Raw genomic sequence first — 24,333 nt, forward strand, 5'->3', positions numbered from 1 at the left:
GGTTTTTAGATTATGTATGGCATTATGAAAGATATTCTTCATCATCAATAACCACTTTATCTTGGTTGAAATGTGGAAACCAATTGTCTGATTTAAAAAGGGCCTGAAGCTGGATGTGTTCTCCTCAGTGCCCCAGGCCTTCTCTGCTGGGCTAAACTCTATTAGAATCACAGACTTGTGTTTTCATATATTTTTCGTCACATCACGTGTTGTCAACATCAAATAAATCTGACGTGAGGCCTTCATATTCAATATTGCGGGCGCCTGTAGCATAATGCATATATTGCCTGAAGGATGGGGCTTTAACCATTCGGATTTCGAGTTGACCTAGCAGGTTTACAGAAACATCAGCACTTTGACATCCTTTGGCTGGATGGTCACAGAGTGCTCTAGTCAAAAACTCAAACCTCATTTGTAGCAAATTGCACAAGCTTAAATATATTTGTGTAGACTTTATGTGTTTTTTCATTCCACAATAGCTGACACAGGAGAGAAAATTGATTTGGACACAGATACCCTAAAAAGCAATTTTCAAGATGGACTTTTCAAGAAAAGTGATTCTTTAGCCAAAACAGTCCAAAAAGTTGTTAAGCTTTTTTATGAATCATTTACACTTTTGCATTTCTTTCTCGTAGAATTTACACAAAAACACACAATTGGATTAATCTGACTTTAAATCCCCAGAAAAACATAATGTTCAGGAAAGAAAAATGCAAAACCTGGGGTCATTTTATGAGGTTAATATTGATGCTTCTGATAGAGATGCTACATGTGGGCAGTGCAGCTAAGGCTTCAGTGAAAGGAGTGAGATGAGTAAAAGGAGACTTGTTGAATTGTGATAATTGGGTTTCTTGCTCTAATAATGGCATTTGCTGCTTGCGATACCTGTCTGTTATACTGTGTTTCTGTATAATATTGATGGTTCCTATAGCTGTGTCAGTATAAAGGGAGGTGGTAGTTCAGTGGTTAAGGCTCTGGGTTACTGGTCGGGGGTTCAAGCACCCGTATAGACAAATTGTCACTCTTGGGCCTCTTGAGCATGGCCCTTAACCCTCTGTGCTCCAGGGACGCTGTTTAATGGCTGACCTGCGCTCTGACTCTGGCCTCCTAACACCAATGGGGTATGCGAAGAAAGAACTTTACAGTGCTGTAAAGTACATGTGAGAAGAATAAAGGTATTAGAGGTTGATTGATTCGAACAGGACACCACTAAAGGCCTAGATGTGAAATGCACGGCCTGCCACGGGTTCTCCTGAAGTATTCTTTTACATTTATAGGAAGCAACCCAGGCCTGCTAATACTGAAATACGTTTAAAAAAAAGAAGTTGCGTTAAAATTAAACTGTAGAGCATTTTTATACTTTTGACCAAGTGTCACTCATTGCATATAGTATTTATTAGTCTTCATTTTCATGTAAGGTGGCAAACATTCTGCAGATGACTGTATGTAATGCATTTTCCACAATGCAGATAGCTAAGCTGAAAGATAACTTGGATATATTTAGGCTAGACTGTTTATTAATGACAACACCTATACCAAAACAGATTTTTAATGATAACACCTATACCTACACCAGAATAACAAAGCAAAATAACCAGACAATGTCTTTGTGAAGTACAGGACAGGCATGTGAGAAGACAAAATGATATATGGCAATTTAATAGAAAACTGATTTTATATTTATATTTATTTTTTTATATAGGTGATTCTTTTTTTTTTGGGTAAAACAATGAATTGAAAAGTCAACAGGTGCTATATAATGATATACAACAAATTAACCAAAAAGCATATACAGCTTTGAAACAAAATCTTTTACATGTAACAGAAAAAAGACTTATAAAAGATTAAACATGTAACAAAGAAGGCTACAATTCAATGAAGTACAAAATACAAATTGAGGAAAAACATTGGTGTTTTAGCCGATAGTGTTTTTCACACTTCAGGAGCCCAAAAACATCTTAACTTTATCTGCTTCTATCACTTGTCATTCACTCAAAATCAAAGGGGCAAACAAACATGTAAAAAAACCTACATGTACACATTACATTATGACATATTATGGTTTATAATTAAGGTATGGCAGTAAAAAAGTGCATTTTTCCCCAATCTTATGGGACTGGGATGGGGAGAGGGTAGGTAAAGGTTGTACTCCCACAGCCATTGTGCTGTAATACAGTACTGCATTAATGTGAAATTACATTTGTAATATCTAAAATGTTTTACCTGTAAAAACTGTCCAACCAGGACACATAAGCCGGTAATCTCATTATAGAGTATATATTTATTCAGAAAGAATCAAATGCAAGGGTGTGAGAAAGATTTAACCTGTTTATCTGAGTGTATTTAGTTTTTACTTAAATTTTCACATCACATCATTTTATACAATTTCTTATGGACACGTAAAAATGCTGAAGTAAGCAATCTGAACTGAGAACACTGCGTAATTTTTGTCCCAGTTGGAGTTGAACTTTTAAGGAAAAACAACAGAAGACTAAATCCTGCGTCTTAGCCTCCTTTGAGCTATATGAATGTTGGACTAAAGAAGAGATACAGCATCATTTTTTTAGCACCTCCCTTTTTGATTATCAAAGTAGATTCAAGTTTAGACGAAATACTTTCAGATGCAAAATGTGACTATGGACATATGATACCCTTCGTACATTAGATACACTAAGCAACGAATACGTGATAAAATGTTTTCTGTTTAGGATCATTTAGGTCAACAAAGTGACAGTATAACACCTTTGAGTACACAAGTGACAACCTAAACAACCCTTTTGTGCGTTAGACTTAGATGGCTATGTATGGAAAAGAATTACAGCACACATACACTGTAAATATGAGCAAAGGCAAGCTAAATCCTTTTTGGTTGTCTTTAGCCAACATCATGATGTGTCTCATTTTATCTCTCTCCGTGAACACAAACACAAACTGTCATGAGGTGGAGCAAAACATGAATGAGGTCATGCCACCACATTGGGGGGGGGGAAACATTTAAAGAAGGATTACTAGTCTAATGGTTTTTACCAAACATAAAATAAAATGTATATTGTAAGAACTGTAACAAACATGTTAACCTTTACAACAAACTGCATAATTCAATACTCAGTAAGTGGACGGGTAATAACACAGTGACACACTGGTAATCAGGACAATACCTATAGTCAAATAACTATTTAAAATGGTGTCACACATTATTGCTGGTGAAAGTCATTCTGTTGTGAAATCTGTCTATAAGCCACTCAAAAAAGAAATACTTGAATTTTGTGTAATATGTCTACTGCAACATTCTGTTCATCTGTAATTGAAATATATGGCAAAACATATCACACAGCATGTTAATCTATGATGAACTGCTAATGAACAAATTGGATCAAATCAGATAATAATCAGGTAAGTACTTTTTCCAGAGATAAAATACATGCAGCATGTCTAAGATATGCTCCATTAAGGAAAAGCTGCAGTCTCATGGCCATGCTGTGCTGTGAGTAATAAAGCTGGGCAATATCATTATTGCGATATATTAAAATCATGAGAATCAATGCATCTTCATTATTGCTGTAACTGATTTAATATAAAAAAAAAGTATTAAATACTAAAATTTTACATTTTTCTTTAAATATTTCATATGTCTCAAGTGTCTTGCTAAACCTCAGCAAAACTAAATATAATGATATAAAATTAATATTTGAAGATGCCTTTAAATATCGCAATATATTTTTGCCATCTTGCCTGCTTCTAGTGTGTAGCATGCTGCTATATCTAGCCTGATCTGCATTAATAATAATAATAATAATAATAATAATAATAATAGTAATAATAATAAGATCTCAATGCATGAATGTTCACTTAGTCTTTGTTTCTTGTGACAAGATCACTGTAAACACTGGAGGAACTAAAAAAGTCAAGTTATGTAACTGAGGTCATAATTACTGCCAATAAAACCTTTGAAAACACCTGTAGCAGTCATTTTCTCTGCATGCTGTCCAATGGGAGGGATTCATATTTAGTCTTAATACTGTATGTCCATATACTGTATTCCGTAAGTATGAAGAACAGAAAAACAATTCTGAAAAATACACAATAGCTTGTCTTTGTGGAGTTTCTTCTTTACTTTCTTCCTATTTTGCAACCTCTTGATGTGTCAAGCCAGATAGGTAGTGTGTATATGGCCCTTGTGTATTTTCTCCAAGAGTACTATAAGCTCTTTAATAAGCTGTTGATTGTGAGAGGAGAGTCAGTGCAGGTAGCATCACATGTTGTGCCTTGTGATTCACAGTGTTCATCCAGCCCACTAGGAAATACTCCAGGAGAAACAATATTGTTTTGGTATCATCGCAATGGAATTACTCCTCAGTCACATAGGTCAGGATCGGAAAACAAGGCAAATATAACAGGGCTTCATCAATTGCTCCTAGTTATAAAAATCATACCTAAAACAAAGGTATTATTGGCTAACCTGGCTTGCTGTCTGGGTTCATTTGAGAGACAGAGAACTTGGAGAGGGGGCTAGACGGAGTAGGTAGATGCTCATAATCCCTAAGAGAATTCCATCTACACAGCCAACACTATATTTAATTGTAAAGAAACATTTGACAATAATCAGATACTCTTGATTCACCCAGAAAATCTGTTACTGAGACTACAGAGCATGTAAACATGTTTAGGTGGCACACTGTCACATTTTACTGTAACTGCTTTGTCTATATGTCTGTGTTTCTGTTCATGTGTAAAATTAGTGGAATACTGGTGGAGCCGGTAAGGGAAAGAAGATAGCTGAACTACACTTTTGCGACTTTCATTCCTTTCTCCTTTCCTCTCTATTGCCTCCTGGCCCTCAGTTTGACTTGTACCGTTTATAATCGAGTCCATGTTCAGACATAGGCCTGCTGGTCGTTGCCATTCTTAAGACAGATCTTGGGGTCGTCCTCCAGCTCCTTTTGTTGTTTGCGCAGCTGGTTGCCAAAACAAAGCAGGTAACCAGGGAGGCAGAAGCCCAGCATGCTGACACCCAACAGGCCCACATTTACCTGCACACAACATGGTCATCAAACTACCGTTCTCTATTCACTTTGGAGGTGACTCAATTTATAATATAAATAACATCATAAAAAGACCTGGAATGCAGTGATCACAATCAATATTGCCTTTTGTATTCCCAGAGCTCTATACTCTCATAGTACTAGATTCCCAGAGCAGTATATTTATCTAGGACTATATAACCAGTGCTCTATACAGTCAACCTCCGATAATTTGTGATTCGATACTAGCGGTTTGGAAAATTCACAGGTTCTCATTTGAAACTTAACAGCAGGTTGCGGATTATCTTAAAATCTGCAGGAATCCGCAGCGGGACCGAATGTTCAGGAACGTTAGGAATAACATTTTAAACTATGTTTTCAGTAACAAATTTCATAACATTTTTAAAAACATTATTGTATTAAAGTGACATAATGTCGAGATGAATTCACTAAGGTACCATAGGGGCTGCTTTAGTTACTGGATAATTCACATGTGTTATTTATATGCTTTATGATTATTAACTACATACAAGTATAACTAAGTCCAAACCTCAAATTTAGGATGGTTAAATATTGTATTAAAACTGATTATTAAAACATGGTGCCAGTCTCATGATGTGTGTGTTGCTGTAGTTCTCACCCAGAGAGGGTCTCCCTGTAATGGGCCCATCATAACCATGAAAAGAGGCTGTTGCAGAAGAGCAAAAAGAGCGCTGATCAGAGACTGCAGTCCTGTCAGACTGCCAAACTGAGAGGAAGGGTACCTGCAGACCAGATAAAACAACAGTCATAAAACTGTTTTCAAATCCACAACGGGAAAATGTCTGAATCAGTGCCATTGTACTCACACAGCAGCATATAGGCCTCCGACAGCAGAATGGATAAAACCTCTTACGATGGTGTGTAATATAAAAGACAAAATCTATAGAGCAAGCAGAAGCACAAATATCATTTATAGATTCAATGTTACATAAGAACACCTACATATCCAGTGTGTGAACTTTCAGTTTCCAAAAATACTTTCTGTAATGAATAAATGATGAGAAGAACAGGCTGTTCTTTGGCATAGAAAAAAATGACAAATTCATCCACAAGGGGTCACTAAATTACTGTACAGCTGCTCTTGCAACAGCTGCAATGACGTCTCTGTGTGTGTGTGTGTGTGTGTGTGTGTGTGTGTGTGTGTGTGTGTGTGTGTGTGTGTGTGTGTGTGTGTGTGTGCTCTCAGGATGTGTGGTGCAGGCTGGTAATTTTTTGGTAAAAAAATAATGAGTATTGCATTGCTCACCTGCAAAGGCAGGTTTGGGGCCAGACAAGTGACCCCAAAGCCAACCAGGAGCAAGTTTGTAAAGATGAAGGCTCTGGTGGCATTGCTTATCTGCTGAATCTGTCTGTTACGCTTCTTTGGTTGGGTGGGGTCTCTGAGAACAGGAGAGAAATACAGGCAATTTGATTAGACTGACATGACATGGGGTAGCTGCATATCTCACTGCTCTTTACAGTACATGAATGATGTAAAAACATATACACGACATATTATCCAAACATGATAGAATATATTGCTATCAAGCACTTTTGAAATACATCGACATTGTTTTATATGATACCAATTGATCTGTGTGTTTCCTATATTTTACTTATGTACATTATGTACAGACAATATCATACATGTGCGTATAAATAGTAAAGTACTCTAAAGTGGGCTCCTTAGATTAAGTATGATTTGAATTTTATCACTCATACATAATATTACATTTGATAACTGAATTACAACTGATAGCTTCCACTTTTTACATATTTAGGAGATAATGTACTAATGTTTAACATAAACATGTCTCTAGGTAAATACTAGCAAATGTGAGATAAAAATAAAACACTTTTTAACCAGCATCTAAAGCAGAAACGTGTGAATAGTAACTGACTCACTTGGTGATTTGTTTCTCATTCTTGTCCTCGCACTCTTTCAATCTCCAGTCCATGATGTAACCAATCACTGGAGCAGTCAAGAGACACAGCAGCTGTAGCACACCGAAGATTGATGTGTACGTGCTCACTGAGAAAGGAAGACAGATAAAGAACCATAGTAAGCATCGAATTCTGAAGCATTTATCTGTGGCTATATCAAAATGATATTGACATAAGTGTGGGGGTGGATGGATTGCGTAGGTAAAGCTAATCGAGGCAGGAGTCTTTTTGTGTTTTATATGACAACGGGAATTAACATCAAAGTTAGGAGGAGGTGGGCGAGCAGGGAGACAGAAGAAAGAATGCATAGACAATTTAGCCTGGAGTCTTACCCACTTCCATCTTTTCCACTGAGAAGGCATTAGAAAGCATGAAAACATGCAGAAAAAGCAGAGAAAACACAAATCTAGAAGAGTTAGGGTATGAAATAACCAGTGAATGAAACATACCCTCTCTAACATGAACAACACATTAAAACTTGAAGTAGTATGCCACTTTAAAAGAACAACAAGCAACAGTAATGACAGGAAAGATAGCCCAGATGTAGTCAGACATACATGAGAGAACAGACACAAGTGTCTAAAAAGTGTAGCATTATGTTATGCATGTTGCAGTATCAAATGAATTACAAAACCTATGGGATATCCTTTTTTGCTTATTGACACAACAAGCCAACTGGGTATGATTTTTGTACATAGTTTTTAGGTTTATTTTAGTTTTGAATATAAGACATTAGCCACTGTTATTCAATCAATTGGCAGCTGCTGTTGGTGCTAGTCAACAGCATCATACTTTTTTTATACAAACCTGTGCTGAGGTTTCTATCAGTCAAAGACTCCAGGATACTGTTCATAGCTCCCATGTAGAAGATGAGTCGCAGCTGAGTGACACACATGGTGATTAGACTGAGCAGGAAGATGGGGCTGAATACACTGCGCATGAATGACTGTGCTACAGAGAAAGAAAAGAAAAGACGAATCCTATTAGATCTTTCATTCGAGAATTAATTAAATATGAAATTATATTCCTTCATCTTAAAATCTTTATTTCAGCTTTTAATCCATTAGCTATGTCGGTGATGTAGAAAATGTTAATTTATCTGGCCTTCCCCCCCAAAACACGCTAAATGGAAAAGTACTGCAGCTCGGCCGTGTTGAGGCCATACCTGTCAGACGGGCAGAAATGTGTAATTAATTACAGCCTCTGTTTAAATAAAAAATAATTCTACAGGTGCTTGGATGGCAAGGTGATGGTTGCATAAACCTTATGGACCATTACAGGCTGGAAAATTTAGCTGTTAATAATTAGCCAGTCTTGGTGCTTTAAACCCACACTAACCGATGAAGAGCAGTGATTTATAATACTGAACACAGCTGTGGTGACTTTTTATTGCACAGTATTTCAGGAATCTTCCTCACTTCAGGAAATAAAAGCCCTTCGAGAAAACTGACTGAAAGCCTTCATGATACTATGGTAAAGCCTGCTGTAACTAATAAGTGTTATAAAAACATGAGGAGCTAAAGGCCTTAGCTCTAGGATTAGATCAGTATCAGACTATCCTTTAAAAAACAACTCACCCATTGCTGCTGGCTCTGAGCCTGCCTGCCTGCCTTGCCTCATCTTTTGCCCACCAAAGCTTCTTGTAACACTGTGTAAATTGATTACATGGACCACTTAGCTTGAACGATCCAAATTTGAGACCCCCATTGTGAATTAAAGACCCTCATTTCAAATCAAATTTTATTTGTCACATACACATATACACAGAGTACGACATGCAGTGAAATGCTTTGTATGACTGTCCAACATTTAAGCAAAAAAAGGAATAGAATTTAAGTATGAAAAAATAAAGTAGATAAATAAAAAGTATAAATTATAGAAGATATATGGAAATATATGTATATACATAAATGAGTATGGCAGATATTAGAAGTACAAATTAAAGTGATTTAGTGTGATTGTCCTTAAAGTGTGCATGTGCAGTATGGTGTGGTATAAAGTGGGAAGAAAAAGCTTGCAAAAGTCTGTGTGTTCCTCACAGTTCAGATTAATTGTATTGTACAGATTTGGGTTAGTGCAGACAAAAGTGCAGAATGCTCTCTCCATTCCTGAGATGTTCTGCATTGGGATGCGAGGTCTGCTTTCGAGTGAAAGCATTTTTAAATCACTTGGTCTCGGACAGCTTGCTGGCCAAAGGCTGTCTGTCTTGTCTGTCTAGACTAATGTGGGCATGAATAAAGCTGTCTGCTGAAAGTAATTTGAAGCTTGACTTGTACTTGTAACAGCATTACCAACTGTTTATATCAAGAATGAAGGATGAAGGACTTGGCTGAAAGTATATGGTTGAGAAAACGTAAAAATGTTAGCAAATATTTTGGCAAAATATCAGAATATAGACAAATGTATCCAATAGTTTTTTATCAGGCCTAAAACAGTTTAGTTCTTTCAGCAGATAATTTTGCTTCTTTCTGGAAATAACCAAAAAAATAAAAAATGTATAATAATAATAATAAACAATTAGCAGAATCGTTTGCATATAGAACAAGACAAATTAATTTTGAATGAGTAAAAAATCACAATATACTAATTTGCCTGTATTTTTATGTGAACTATACGTGTGATATGTGGTTGTATTAAGAAAATTTGGGGTAAATCTTGAAACTTCTCATGGAGAAAGCTAGATCTATATTTATCTACTTTTTAAGAAAACATTTTAATCATATCAAGTTAGTAAATATGAATTAATTTGACCCTTACAGTCATCTGAAGATTTGCACTGCACATCTAGGTCAACAGTTGACAAGCAGATCTTGTTGCCGTCCTGCGTGGCCAGCATTTTGGGTTGGTTTTTAATGGAGTTCCCCACACTGAGTCTGCGGCCCACAGTAGTCACCTGCCTGTAAAACTGCTTGCCTGTGATTTTATGGTCGAAGCCCAGCCAACTAAACTTGATCTTTACACTAATGGAAAAAAGAAGAAGATAAAAGCCTTCTTAACACATAATTGATGGATGGAACAGACTGAGAGTATTCACTGAGAGATTTGTGGGACTTGTTGAGTTTGCAAGAGATCACATACGTGTAGTCCATATCCTCAGGCCCAGGAAAAGGTTCCAGAGGCCAGTTAAAGAAGCAGTTGATAAAAACAAGGCCAGCACAGGCAGCCCAGACCAACAGGATGGTGATTAAGGCCACACCCAGGTCATAGATCACCTGTGAGTATAATAAATATTGATTTAAGCACACAATAGGGGGTGGTGACATTGCCTTCCTGTATTGATTTATGTTTCTTCTGTCATTCTATAATCATGATATTTTCTCAAAATATCTAAAATACTTCAACATTACAATACAATATTTTCTTCTTCTTCTTTCGGCTTCTCCCATTAGGGGTCGCCACAGCGGATCATCCGTCTCCATACACCTCTGTCCTCTACATATGCCCTTTTTCAACCCGACTACCTGCAAGTCTTCCTTTACCACATCCATAGCCCAATTTCCACCAGTACCCTGTTGGCTATGAATTTCTCTTTTGTGATCCACATATTTGATTTGGCACGTTTTACGCTGGATGCCCTTCCTTACGCAACCCTCCCCATTTACCTGGGCTTGGGACCGGCACTAAGAGTGCACTGGCTTGTGAAACACTCAACATTACAATACAATATATTATACATTAATGATTTGCCTGGACATAAAAGACCTCTAAAAGATGTGATTTGAGGTCACGTCGGGATGGAAAGGCTTACTGCCAGAGTGGCAGCTGCCATGTTACGTCATCAATGTTACCATTCTTTTGTCGCTAACATGAATTAAACATTGACATCAATTAAACATGACTTAAAACATGAATCAGCTATAGATTTTTACCTTAATGCCTGGAAAAGTGACAGCAGAAGAAGCGTAGGATCCAATCATGAGTGCGATAAAGGTAGAGCGTAGATCTCCAAACATGTTAGGAAGCTGAAACGAACAAGGACAGAATTTATTGACATACACTTTTGTTTATACTACAAAGAATTAAAATGGTTGAAAAATCCTCTAATTTCAACCTTGAAGTTCTGCTTATAGCAGATTTACCAAAAATTATAATATTTTTATAAAAAAACATATCCGTTTATAGATACAGGATTAAATGGTGTGGCATGCCACCGAATAGTTTGCAATAATTCAACAGTGGTTTAACAGTGGTTTATGTAAATATTATATCAGTGCGACAGATAAGCAAAACAAAGTGGATGAATGAATGTAGAATGTGTGTGAGAGAGGGAAAGGGGGGGGGGGGTGAGGGAGTAAGTAAGGTCTTGCATAAGAGCAGACTCCCTCTGAAGGAAACGGGATAGAAGAGATGAGCACAGACTGTTCTGAACTAAACAACTGTCAAGTACCTCCACAGCAAGAAGTGGAAAATAAACAGAACAAATAAGTGAGTGTGTTGAAGTGTTGAAAAGCATGCTTTGATTTACACATGCTCTGAGGAAGTTTAAGAATTTGACATATCAATTTCTCAACCGGTCTACCAAACCAAGGACGTGTCATGGTGTACATACTGGTTTACAGTTATTAAAGGCACACTAAAGTTTTCCCAGGAACTGTTCACTCTTCCTCGCCCACCTCATGCTTAGCAGGCAGAAATGAAAGAGCCAACTGGAGCCCAACCCAGACGTCATTCGCTGCCTTTAATTAGAGGAAAGGTCATTCCCTATCCAGGAAAGGGAAAGCCAAAACATCCAGTATGACACTAGCATAAAAACCCACCCTAGCTCTTTGTCTTACACAGACACACACACAACTCTGTTGTTCCATAGTCAAAGAGGACCTTATGCAGCACAACAGTAACCCACATTAAATGCTTGGCTGTTATTTCTTCTAAAAAAGACTGCAGAGTCCCAATCTGATCAGTAAAACAGGTTTGAGCACATTAACACCACCACACTCATTTAAAACATGTAGAGACTTTTTCAACACCACAATACAAAAAATGGCATTATCTCTCTACATTGACATGAGCACCAGGCTCTACTTCAGTAACAGTTCATCTACATACTCATTAACTATTCCAATGTGTTCCTTAAACAGATATAGAATAGAATAACCTTTTTTTTTTTTACAAAAATATATACTATATACTTACTGTATGTACACCTGATATTTCCAGCCATTAGTTGGTCTTTCCAAAACTGCTACAACAAAGTTGGTGGCACACAATTGTGCAGAATGTCTTTGGATGCAGTAGCATTACATTTTTCCTTCACTTGAACTAGAAGACCCAAACCTCACCCTACCTCAGTACCTGAATTTACTAACACCCTTATGGTTGAATGAATACAAATCTTCACAATCACACTACAAAATCTAAAAGTTTGCTGTTTAGCAGTTACATGCCCTGCACACCTTGCACTGCACCAGCATTAAAAGTAGGCAAGTAGGGCAAGTTCGATGATGTGAAGATCAAATGTTCTGTAAAATATCGCTGGTAGTTTAAAGCTTTGTTTGGAGCTGAAACTTCAATGTTTGTGTTCAATTAGGATCAAAGGTTAGATGCATCTCTTCACTTGCTAATTTTACAGAAAATTATTTATATTTATAAATATTGCAGGATATGACTCTGTTCTTATGAGGTTGTTCTCATAAGGATGCTTAAACTAAAAATAACACATCAAGAGTTGTTAGAGTAATAGTTTGCTATCTTTTTAAACAGTGTAGAAATTTATTTAACATGCATAAATAGCCAACAACTCTTACATTTACATTTTACATTGATGGCATTTGGCAGACGCCCTTATCCAGGGCAGGGCAACTTACAACTGAGCAGGGGAGGGTTAAGGGCCTCAATCAAGGGCCCAGCAATGACAGCTTGGTGATGGTGGTAAGATTTGAACTTGTGACCTTCCGATCCAAAGTCCAATGATTTAAAGCACTGAGCTACCAACTCCACCTCTTAAATATATCAGTGATATACTGTATGATCACTTGCTATATAGAAAGAAAAAAAAAGTCCTGTCACATTGAATAGCAGTACACATGCTCATCAGCTCTCTCTTCAAACAAAATGCACAGATGGAACAAGAAAAAATCAATAAAGCTTGTATTTTCAAAATGGAAATGGGTTTTCAAGATTGTGTAAAAGAAATGTCAATGCCTGCCCACTTCACTTCTTTACAATAATTTACCAAAACATTTTTTTTTACTTCTACTCACACAGGGGGAATTCTGAGGAGAAGGACAGAAAAGAATGAGTCATAGACACAAAACAGTAGCGTGGCTCTCACACTAATCACATAAAACTGGAACCATAAAGAGGGTAATGAAATGAACACAGAAGTGAAAACCATACTGGAGCAAACCGAACAGAGTCAGATCATAAAACGAGATGTTCCATCACAAGAGTCTCGTGTCTATGTGCTGATAGCAGAAAACAGCATTTAAGGAAGCACAGTAGACAAATAAAAAGTCGGTCAAAACAGCACCAGTGTGCACCCGATGATCCAAACTGAGTGAACGAATAAACATGACCTTCAGATCTGTGCCAGACTGAGAGTATGATATGAATGTCTCTGGTAAACAGCACTGTTGTGTCTTGTTTACAAGCTGGTCTCAGTTTCACCATGTGTGTCTATGTGTCTGGAACTATTATTACTCATCAATCTTATTTTTATGTGCCAACACCACCTTCCCTCCTAAGCCCGACCCTTCCCTGACGCATTAATGCTCTCTTCCTCTCTTCAAACCTGTTTTGTTAAACTCTGCACATGAACCAACATGACCAAAAAATACTAAAACTTCCTTTCAGGCTAAACCCCCAAACACACACACACACACACACACACACACATGCTCATTGCAGTTAGTACATCATGTGCTGAGTAAGCTGATATAAACTCAGAAAGAAAAAGACAGAAAGATATAGAGGGTAAAAACAGAATGAATAAAATGGTTATATGTATAAAGCAGCTAAGCAGAAACGATTGTAAATACTTTCAAAATTTGCACAATTAAAACTAGTCACTCATTTACTAATTACAGAATTTTTCCTGCTGTGATTCAAATTTCCAAAGCACATGAAAATGAGTATTAACAAGGAAGTTCCATGTCAGAAAGCAAGACACTTCTGCAGAATCCCCAGACTTTGATCAGCGGTGTAAAACTAACAGTTATTTCAAGTAGCAGGGGTGTGCTTCCTAGAACCTGGCAGCTGCAACAGCTACAATTACAAACTGAACTGTTCCACAGCATGATCTGACATACACTTTCTTTTATCCCCTAGTCTTACACAGAGAGTGGCAAAAGTACAGACACTCATGTTTTAAAATACTCTGTTAAAAGTCGAAGTACTGACTATACTTTTTTACTCACAGTTAGTAATAAACGTGTGTTGCGTTGAAGGTTTTAAATCCGCCTCTTTTATATTTACTGATTGAATTTTTTTATAAAATATGGTCAAACAAAAATATGCGCTGCATTAATCACGCGTTAATAAAATTTGTGCCGTTAAAAAAATTTATTTGCATTAACGCGTTATCAATGTGTTAATTTTTATAGCCCTAATTAATATATTAATACAAAACTAATTAAAAATTGTGTTACCTAATGAATGTATCCAGACTGAACATCCACCATATAGAACACAAGCAGAGAAAAGAGGATGATCAGGAATGTCTCTGTACTCAGTCATGTTTACATCGCTGACTTCCTCTGTCTCATCCACATTAACCCCATACTTCTTGTTGCCTTCTTCCTTGCTCATTGTTATCTTCATAACCTAGCCTACGTCTGTGATGTGTGAGAGCTAGGAAATAATACACCAGTGGTAGATTGAAAAAGCTGTGCAATGACAGGAAAAAGGTTGATGAGCTGAAAACATAATAATAAAATTTTTTAAATAAAAAACACACTGAACACTAAAAATATATATATATATATATATATATATATATATATATATATATATATATATATATATATATATATATATATATATATATATGTGTGTATGGCTGTAAGAGTGGAACACTGCTTGGTTGTCTGTATCATTCCTTATGTGCACAACTACAGCAGAGAACACTTTGTTCATCCTAACAATAAATCAAACTGATGTCTTTTTTTGGTCCTTGCTTGGAGCTTAGATCTGATGCACAGGGCAGATAAAAGCAGAACACAGGAAAGGAAACTACTAGGGCTTAACAGATAGTCAGATGAATATCTTACATATCTCTACCCATGAAAGTAGAAGAGGTTTCCCAAAGGTTATGTGGTGATAATGATATCCAGACCTGTAGTAACTAAAGGGGAATAATGTTGATCAGTCACATTATGAAGTTATCGGAAAGAGTAGTGGAAGCCAGGCTGAGGGAAGAGGTGACCATCTGTGAACAACAGTATGGTTTCATGTTGAGAAAGGGCACCACAGATTAAATATTTCCTTTGAGAATGTTGATGGAGAAGTATAGAAAAGGTCAGAAGAAGTTGTATTGTGTGTTTGTGGATTTAGAGAAAACGTACAACACAGTGGAGAGAGAATTTGTGGTAATGTATGAGGAAGTCAAGTGTGTCAGAGAAGTATGTGAGAGTGGTGCAGGACATGTATGAGGACAGTGTGACAGCAGTGAAGTGTGCAGTAGGAACGAAAGACTGGTTTTAAGGTGGAGGTGGGACTGCTTCAAGGATCAGCTCTGAGCCCTTTCCTGTTTGCAGTGGTGATGGACAGGTTGACGGACGAGGTCAGACAGGAGTCTCCGTGGACTATGATGTTTGCAGATGATATTGTTATTTGTGGTGAGAGTAGGGAGCAAGTTGAGAAGAGCCTGGAGAGGTGAAGGTACATGCTGAAGAGAGAAGGGGACTGAAAGTCATTAGGAGTAAGACAGAGTACATGTGTGTAAATGAGAGGAGGGCAGTAGAGTGGTGTGGTCACAAGGAGAAGTGGTGGTGAAGGTGGAGGAGTTCAGGTACCTGGGGTCAACAGTGCAAAGTAATGGAGAGTGTGTTTGTGATAGAAGGGTATCTGCGAGTGTGAAAGGAAAAGACTGTGGTGAGACCTGCGATGTTGTAGGGTTTATAGACAGGAGGTGGAGCTGGAGGAGGCAGAGCAGATATGCTAAGATTTTCATTGGCAGTGACGAGGATGGACAGGATTGAAAATTAGTTTATTAGAGGGAGACTTAGTGAAAGAGGCCTGATTGAGATGGTTTGGACATGTGCAGAGAAGGGACATGGGGTATTTCAGTAGAAGAATGCTGAGGATGGAGCCACCAGGAAGGAGAAAAAGAGGAAGGCCAAGGAGGAGATTTATGGATGTGGTGAGAGAGAAGATGCAGGTAGTTGGTTTGAATAAGGCAGATGTACTGGGAGCAGCCGAAGAAGAAGAAGAAGAAGAAGAAAAAGAAGAAGAAGAAGCTGTGCCAGTGGTGAGCGAATGGAGGGAGAAGCCGGACGGTAAGAAACACCTGCAGCTGATGAGACTTATCAGTGCACTCTGGAGTGGAGCAAGACACCAGCCTCCGGGAAGACAGCCACTAAGCAGAGGCCAAGGAAAGGTCGCCAAACGGTGACTGAGTGCAGGCGGGCGCCGGAGAAAGACGTGCCAGTCCGCGAGGAAACCTGGCCGGGCGCTAGAAGTGGAAAGCGTGCTAATCTGGGAGTGAGACCAGCAGACGCCGGAGAAAGGCGGGGTGATCTGGCAGACGTCGAAATGGAGGCATCCTGAACTGCGAGTGTGTGGGTGAGCCCCGGCATGAGTACTGGAAAGAAAAGTGTCGGGGTGAAAACAAAAGTAAATAAAGAAAGCTCTGCTTGGTAAGCTTTTGTCTGTCTCTCTTTCTTCAAAGGCGGAACCAGTTAGTGTGTTGCAGTTGCAATACATTTTATGAATAAATTGTAATATTGCCTCTTACATCTACCTTGAAATGGACAGTAAACTTTCTACTCTATTGAGGTAATCAGGTAGTAAAGCAAATCTACCTAGAGACATCATCAGAACAACCATGTTTGCCCAATCAGTGGTCTGCACAATGTTCAGCTCTATGTGCTTATATGATACCTGGGTAAATATAGTATTCAAATTCAACACAGGTACTGTAGGAACATTTGATGACTGTGGAAGTCAGTGTGGAAACACAGCTGTTTAGCTGTGCCACCTGGGAGAGAAGAAAAACCTAATATATAGTGAGACTCACTGTTAGAGAGGTGAAGGTCATGCACATGCCCCCAAACCCGTTCATGGCCAGAGCAAAAAAGATCAGGATTGAGAGATCTGCAGGGACACACAAACACAGTATTAGATTAAACAACCAGACATAGATTTAGGTATGTGTTCAAAGCAGTAACTAACTTTTCAACCAAGCAAGGTTCCTGAACTTACCTCTTGGATTACTGGCTCCATAAGCAATCAGGATACAGGACAGGGCAAAGCTAGCACTGCAATCACAGAGAGCGTACATTAAAAAAGTTCTTACATTACAGGAGTTTATTATAAAGATTTTTGTCTTACATACTACTACTATAACCAGTTTAATAGCGCTAGTCCAATTTTTCTTACCTGCCAAGCAAGCGAAGTTTGCGTGGCCCATATTTGTCCATGATGATACCCAGCGGTAGGGTAATGGCACTCAGAAGGAAGGAACCAATGGTGAAGGCCAGATTAAGCATCTCATCCTGCTCTTTACATATGGGCCAGCCATTCATTTGCAACTCTTCAGTTTTGTTTGCTGGGTTTACTGTGGCTCTCTCACTCTGCTCTGACACATTCCGCATTGTATTGTTTTCTAAAAAAGTACAACAAAAGTGATCAAATCATTAACCCAGTAAAACCAGACAATCATCAGTCATGTATTGTATTTTAATGGCAGTGTATCATGTTATAATAGTTGCATGTGTTTTATTATAATATGCATATGACTTCAGACTAGTTTGTCTGATAATTTGGATTCACAATAAAAGCTTTATGCTTACATCCAACTGCCTTCACTTTGTAACAGTCATTGTTAAGGTCAATATGAAAGCAACCGTGTTTGAATTGTTTTACTGAAATAAAACGGAACAGAACTATTTGCATACTTTATCTAATCAATACAAATGGTTAACAGAGTTACAACCCCAATGATCGTAAAAGTAAACATATTTTACTCATTTATTTTTTACAGTTAAATCTTATGCAGATACCAAAAATCATACATCTGGAACCTTTCATACTGGGATTGGTGATCAGTGGGAAAGCATTTTGTGCAGTAAAATTGTTGCCTTATCTAGAGCTAAATTCTAAACAAAAAACTTAACAGGAACCCATGTTCAGGGCCGGGTATCCTCTGCCTCTCTCCCTTTTGCACTGTGAGTGCTTGGGTGTGAGTGTGTGTGCAGGTCCATGGTGAAACAGTGGCCAGGAAACAGGCAGAAAGGTCAAGCCAAAAGCCACAGCCTCACACAAAGTAAACAACTTGCCGAATTAAAAGGACTGAGCTCCTTCCTAAAATGTCTCTTTAATCCCTACACTAAAGTTTAGTTTAAAACCTCCAGGCTTACTTACATTGCCATATGATTCTCTGAACTTGACTTGTTTTGACTAGTGGATAATCACACACTGGCTGAGAAACACGTTCTCCTTAGCAATATTCCACAAAGTGCACTTCTTGCAACACAGTGGAATGTGAGATGACTCAACAGTCTTGAGAAAAGTATACTAATATGACTGAACTAAAGTGTAGACAAGGAGGGCACCTGTTTATTCAGTGTGTGGGTGTGGGTCATGATCGTGCAAATGTAAGACACCGAATGTATTTGTATTTTCTGGAATTAAAGACTTTGTGACTGACAGACAAAGGAGACAGGCTTGGTAAGCAAGACTGACTTGCAACAGTACATAGATGATGCCTCATGAGAACAAACAGCAGCTGGGCTTCAGTGCCTCTCAATGAGTAAAAAAGAAGCCCTTAGTGGCATCACGTCAATAGCAGAAATTGGCTTGTGTAACAGTCAACGATCTCACAACCAAACTGGTTCTGGTTTGAGCACACATAATAATTCACTTCCCTCTTTGGATAGAGACAGTAGGAAGTGAGAAAAGCTGATTATGCACTGCAGAACTTGGTTTAGCTGATCTCAGGACTATATGAAAGTTGATTCTTGGCCTGCTATGCAGCCTCAGAATAAGACTCACATGTCATGTGCTCAATGAGGTAAACCAAGCTGCTGAAAAGGGAAGGTGGAGGATTCATGTGTGACAACGGATTATCATCCAAATGATGAGTTTGTCACAAATCTTTGCTGCATCAGGTCATGTGAAAGACAATGAGTCCAAAATCACTGACACAATCACGGAAACTGAACACAGGCATTTTAAACTAGACTTAAGCTTTATATTGTTTATAGGACTGTGGTGAGACCTGCTATGTTGTTTAGAGACAGTGGCATTAAGTAAAAAACAGGAGGTGGAGCTGGAGGTAGCAGAGCTGAAGATGTTGAGGTTTTCGTCAGGAGTGACGAGGATGGACAGGTTTAGAGTTTATTAGAGGGACAACGCATGTAGGACGTTTTGGAGACAAGGTGAGGGAGGCCCGATTGAGATGGTTTGGACATGTGCAGAGGAGGGACATGGCGTATGTTGTTAGGAGAATGCTGAGGATGGAGCCACCAGAAGGGAAGAAAAGAGGAAGGCCAAAGAGGAGATTCATGGATGTGGTGAGGAAAGACATGCAGGTAGTTGCCATGAAAAAGGCAGATGTAGAAGACAGGGGGGTATGGAGAAGGCTGATCCGCTGTGGCGACCCCTGATGGGAGAAGCCGAAAGAAGAAGAAGAAGAAGAAGACTTAAGCTGTATATTGTAGGGACAATTGCTGAAAAGATGAATTTTGGGATTACTTGACTGTTTGAATGTAATACTAGGTTTAATTTGTGTGTTTTCATAGGAAAAAAAGGGTCAGTATATGAAATGATATAAACATAAAACAATTAATCAAACCTTCTCACTAGTCAGAACTGAGAATTCACTACTGTGGTCTAAAATTGTTAATATGTATGGGACCAGTAACTAGTGAACGAATGAATAGTTAAAAGACTATCTATATCATTGTGAGCATTATATTAGCTATTTTAAATAACAAATCATCTTGCAAATAACCAGTTACAGGAAAAGAACATTTGAGTGTAGGCTATAAATTTGACACATTGACATTGACCCCTGACATGACACCATGACTATTGCTATTAGCTGAGTGATACTGTAATGTCAACGTGACACTAAAATGTCAGCCAAAAAAATGGGGTGAGATTTGTTTTTTCATGAGAACAAAATGCACAGCAATGGTTGTAATCCATCTCTAAGAGAATGCAGCAGTAAAAACTGCTGTTTCAGTAAAACACCTCCACTTCCTAGAATAAGAAAGCAGTTCTTAGGAAGGAGAACATGGGTAATGAGGTCATTAATCTTCAAGCGGGACGAACAGCTCTAACAACTACAGACCTGCAGGTAGCAAATAACAAAGTCTTTCAAAGTAAAAACAGGGTGGATTATTAGATTACAATAATTTTTTTAAAGAAAGTAAATGATCAAAGAATTGTACAATATTCATAGATTTTTTTTTATAATGTGGATAAGCAATGTTCATAAATCATGATAACTGCATGGTTTATATTATAAATATTGTAATGTATAAATATCTTGTATAGCACAGTATGTACCAAAACATGATTTTCCTCTCAGTGGATAAAAAAGTAATGTACCAGATGCACTGAACAAATACTGTATATGAACATAAACACAGATCATAAATGGTATAACTTCAAATAAATGAATGATGATCCACAAATACTGGTCTGTGTCAAAGAGCGGTTCAATAAACTGCCACATAAGTATTGTCTTCACTACCTCAAGAACACTCGTTCAGTCCCCATGAAACCCAAACATAGTATCCAGATCACTTATTTGGTTTGTTGTGAAAAAGACATAATAGGGCAGAGGTGAATCATCAGTATTGACTGCCTTATTGATCTACATGTTTGCAGCTGGATTGAGTATCATTACTACACCATACTGTGCCAAAAAGCTTGTGCTTTACTGATGTGGTTTCTCTTTTCAGATTTGGTTTGTGGGTAAGCAAACAATCGTCAAAAGTCTTAAATACTTTTTAATTTTTATATAACTGTAATTTGAGAAAATAAGCAAATCCAAAGCAGATGGCTGCAGCAAAACCTGAACATGAAAATCCAGCCTACTCAGCAGTGATTATTATGCAAGGTACATTGTATCTTGGAGATTTTGTCTTACCTTTATTGTAATTGATTATGTGGAAATGTTATGTTGCATTAAATCAAGCTGTGATGTGATTATTACAATTAACAATGCTGTTTCAGACTGAGATAAGGTGCAGCACTTTAAAAATAGTGGAGCGTTGAAGTTTTCTGTTTTCGTTGAAGAATTCTGTACTTTTTGTGAATTAACATCTTAGTCAACGAAACTGAGGGAAATCCCAGTCCAACTAATATTTTTAATATAATATTTTTAACTGATTATGTTTGTGCTGTATTATATTATACTCTATATTATATGATCTATTATATGAGTTTATTCTCATTTCTGCTACGTCAACTGTAGAGGGAAAAAGAATAAACTGATGCAAGCAGGCTCCTACTTTTAAACTGATCCCTTGGTGGGTTTCTTTGTTGTCAGATGTGGCCTAATGCTCCATATTACACACATTTAGACACACACTTGTGAGTCATGCTAATAACCTAACCAAAATGTATGAGTCATGTTTATAGCCTCACAACAACCATTCCTACCTGGTCCATTGCAGAGGAAGGAGTAGAAGCCCTCTGATTTCAGCATGATGAGTAAAGAGCCCCATCCCAAAAGTACAGCAGAGAAGAGCAGACTCTCAATCACCGCTGTTACTGCCATCCACCAGCGGCGTGAGAAAGCTGTGGCCAGTGAGGGGGCCATGTTGAACACTGCGATTCTGCAAAGCTTTGATGATTACGTCTGGAAAAACAACATGTTATTAAAATCGAGGGCCCGAAATATAAATCTTGTTAAACAGCATGTGTCATGACTTACAGAACAGCATAATTAATCTAAAACATATGTCAATATGCTGCTGAAATCCATTTGCTCCCCCACCCACCACCATTAGAAAAAAATTATATCTGTGAATCTAGGCATTATTTCTTTACAAAATGTACATTAACAAAATGCACATAATCAACACAATCATAATCACAATCATCAGTCCTAATTGGTTATTTACTTGAATTGAGTCAAGTTCAATCGTAATTTTAATGAATAAAAAAGACGAGTAGAATTATATCGATTAGATTAGATAGATTTGTGTTTTTTAAAGTGCTGTTATATGATAAAGCTGAAACATGGTAACTGGTTTGGGTTTTTTTTTGGGGGGGGGGGGTCTCTCTTCAAATATAATAATAATAATGATAATAATAATATTTAATATAGTTTCAATTTAATTTGGATCAACATCTGGATCATCTGACATCACATGCTTTCTGTGTTCAAACAGGCATTTGCTTCCTGCTTAGTTCTTAGTCTTTGTTTACCCTCAAAAATACATCTTAAATCTTAGCTGTATGTTTTAATTCCTGATGGTATATTCTTATTAATATTTTAATTTCTTATGTATATCGTGCCATGTGGTTAAAACCTAGTTTTTGTACATTTCAGCCTACTTCTTTGTTCCACTTCCCAACAAAAACAGCTCATAAACAGAAAACAGCTGAGCCCTAAAATGCTGCTGAAGATGAAGCCCCGCCCATAGGCTTTACGATTGGAGGGCGATTTTCCTGCTTGACTGTCATTGGCTAAACAAGCACACTTGAGCAACAGAAACTCCATGTGAAACCAAGATCTAGCCGGTTTGAACCAGCGCGGTACGATACAGTGTGATGTTAATAATAATGCTCATAATTATAACTGTACAGACTTGATAAACTATCAACAGCATCGTTTATTCTTATCAGCAAACTAAAAAAAATACAAATAAATAAAGAGTTTTCTGATTGGAGCGGAAGGTTGGTAGATACTACCATTTTCATAAAAGGTGTTTATTATGTATTTGCATGTATAAGATGGATGAGCATGGATTTTTTCGAGAAAATCAGGGGGAAAATCCCTGGCTTGCATTGCGGGATGAATGTTGAATGCGGTATCCTGCGGAAATGATCAGCTCTGAAACTGGTCTGAACTGGACAGAGTAATGAGCGCCTCCGCCTGGAAGCCCCCTCCCCACACCATGTGTATGTGAATACATGAAGAACTGTTTGCACTGAGGACCGACTCTGTGCACTTCCTGCATCCAGCTCTTCTCCCCCGTCCTTTGTTGGATTTGTCATACAGTTTATTTCAATATTGCTTTCGAGAAAACACTGCGTTTCTGCAATGGATTTGCTCATGCACTACAGATCTTGATGCTTCATCACATCCTTTCCTCCATGCCTTGTTTTCTATAATGTCATGTAGGATCTCCTAGTAAACATATGCAATGGTGTAATTCTTACCCTGGACGAAAACAACCCAAATATAGACTATGGATGCATTAATGGTTTGTTTTTTCTATATATTACTGTATATTTCAGTATTAGATTGATTGCCAGCATAAAATGCATGTACAGGTTATTTAATTTTCGCCTCTAACAGTTACAGGGGATATAAATACATATAAATAATCTTGCATGATGAATTTGGAAGCTGTCATCACCATCAGTGTAAGGTATTATTAAAACCTTTTGGTATGTTGCTCATCATAAACAAGGGTGCTCAGCCCTGCAGTGTTGGCAATAACACAATAAAATACTAACATCTGAGATTGTGTCCTTTATATTTGTGTGCTACAGAAAATGACCACAGTATGGTCCTGATTATGTACTTACAGTCTATAAACATCAGTTTATTATAAGACTATAACTTGATGCAGAGCATCCCTACAATAAACAAAAGTCATACCTGCTTATCAGGGTTCTTCACCAAAATTTGGCTTTTTTCCGACCCGGCAGCACCAACCAAGTAAATGTTCCTGTGACTATTTTTCGGCTTCTTTGCATCTATACATTTTTACCATAAGCGGTTCCTGTTTTTATCTTTGCACTGCTTGCTTCATAAACAAGACAACTTCCCGATTGGCTGTTTGCTGAGCTAGAGCTGAGCGCAAGCCAATCAGGAGCGTGGACTTATTAATATGTAATGAGATATTGTATTTTGTTCTCTGTGTACCATGTAAGACCAGTCTTTCCGTGAATCACAGGCGTTTTTCTGGGTATAAAGGCGATTTTTGAAGTTGGGAACAAGGAGTCTGAGATCAGAATGTCAGACAAATCAAAATAAATTAATGCATCATCAGTTATTGCC

At 37.8% G+C, this 24,333-nt stretch overlaps 1 protein-coding gene across 2 annotated transcripts; it reads right to left on the bottom strand.

Moving 5' to 3' along the window:
- Positions 1-1,533: 1,533 nt before the first annotated feature.
- slc43a2a (solute carrier family 43 member 2a) lies at positions 1,534-24,076 on the bottom strand. Of its 2 annotated transcripts, XM_046862999.1 has the most exons (15): positions 23,932-24,076; positions 21,759-21,957; positions 17,523-17,748; positions 17,346-17,401; positions 17,161-17,237; positions 10,856-10,948; positions 10,065-10,198; positions 9,744-9,946; positions 7,794-7,937; positions 7,319-7,336; positions 6,948-7,074; positions 6,310-6,442; positions 5,870-5,943; positions 5,662-5,785; positions 1,534-5,030 (listed from the first exon to the last, which is right to left on the bottom strand). In XM_046862999.1, the coding sequence occupies exons 2-15, from the start codon at positions 21,916-21,918 to the stop codon at positions 4,875-4,877; spliced, it is 1,725 nt and encodes a 574-aa protein (XP_046718955.1). In that variant the 5' UTR covers positions 21,919-21,957; positions 23,932-24,076; the 3' UTR covers positions 1,534-4,874. The 2 variants fall into 2 exon arrangements, with proteins under 2 accessions (XP_046718955.1, XP_046718956.1); XM_046863000.1 differs by lacking the exon at positions 7,319-7,336.
- Between the last annotated feature and the right edge of the window lie 257 nt (positions 24,077-24,333).

The sequence above is a fragment of the Silurus meridionalis genome, chromosome 12, assembly GCF_014805685.1.
Source record: "Silurus meridionalis isolate SWU-2019-XX chromosome 12, ASM1480568v1, whole genome shotgun sequence".
Taxonomy (NCBI): domain Eukaryota; kingdom Metazoa; phylum Chordata; class Actinopteri; order Siluriformes; family Siluridae; genus Silurus; species Silurus meridionalis.

Coding starts and splice junctions, on each gene's coding strand:
- slc43a2a (XM_046862999.1), bottom strand. CDS start 21,918: ATGGCCCCCTCACTGGCCACAGCTTTCTCACGCCGCTGGTGGATGGCA. Junction 6,443..6,947: donor AATGAGAAACAAATCACCAA/GTGAGTCAGTTA, acceptor TCCTGTTCTCAG/AGACCCCACCCAACCAAAGA. Junction 5,944..6,309: donor CCCCAAACCTGCCTTTGCAG/GTGAGCAATGCA, acceptor CTTGCTCTATAG/ATTTTGTCTTTTATATTACA.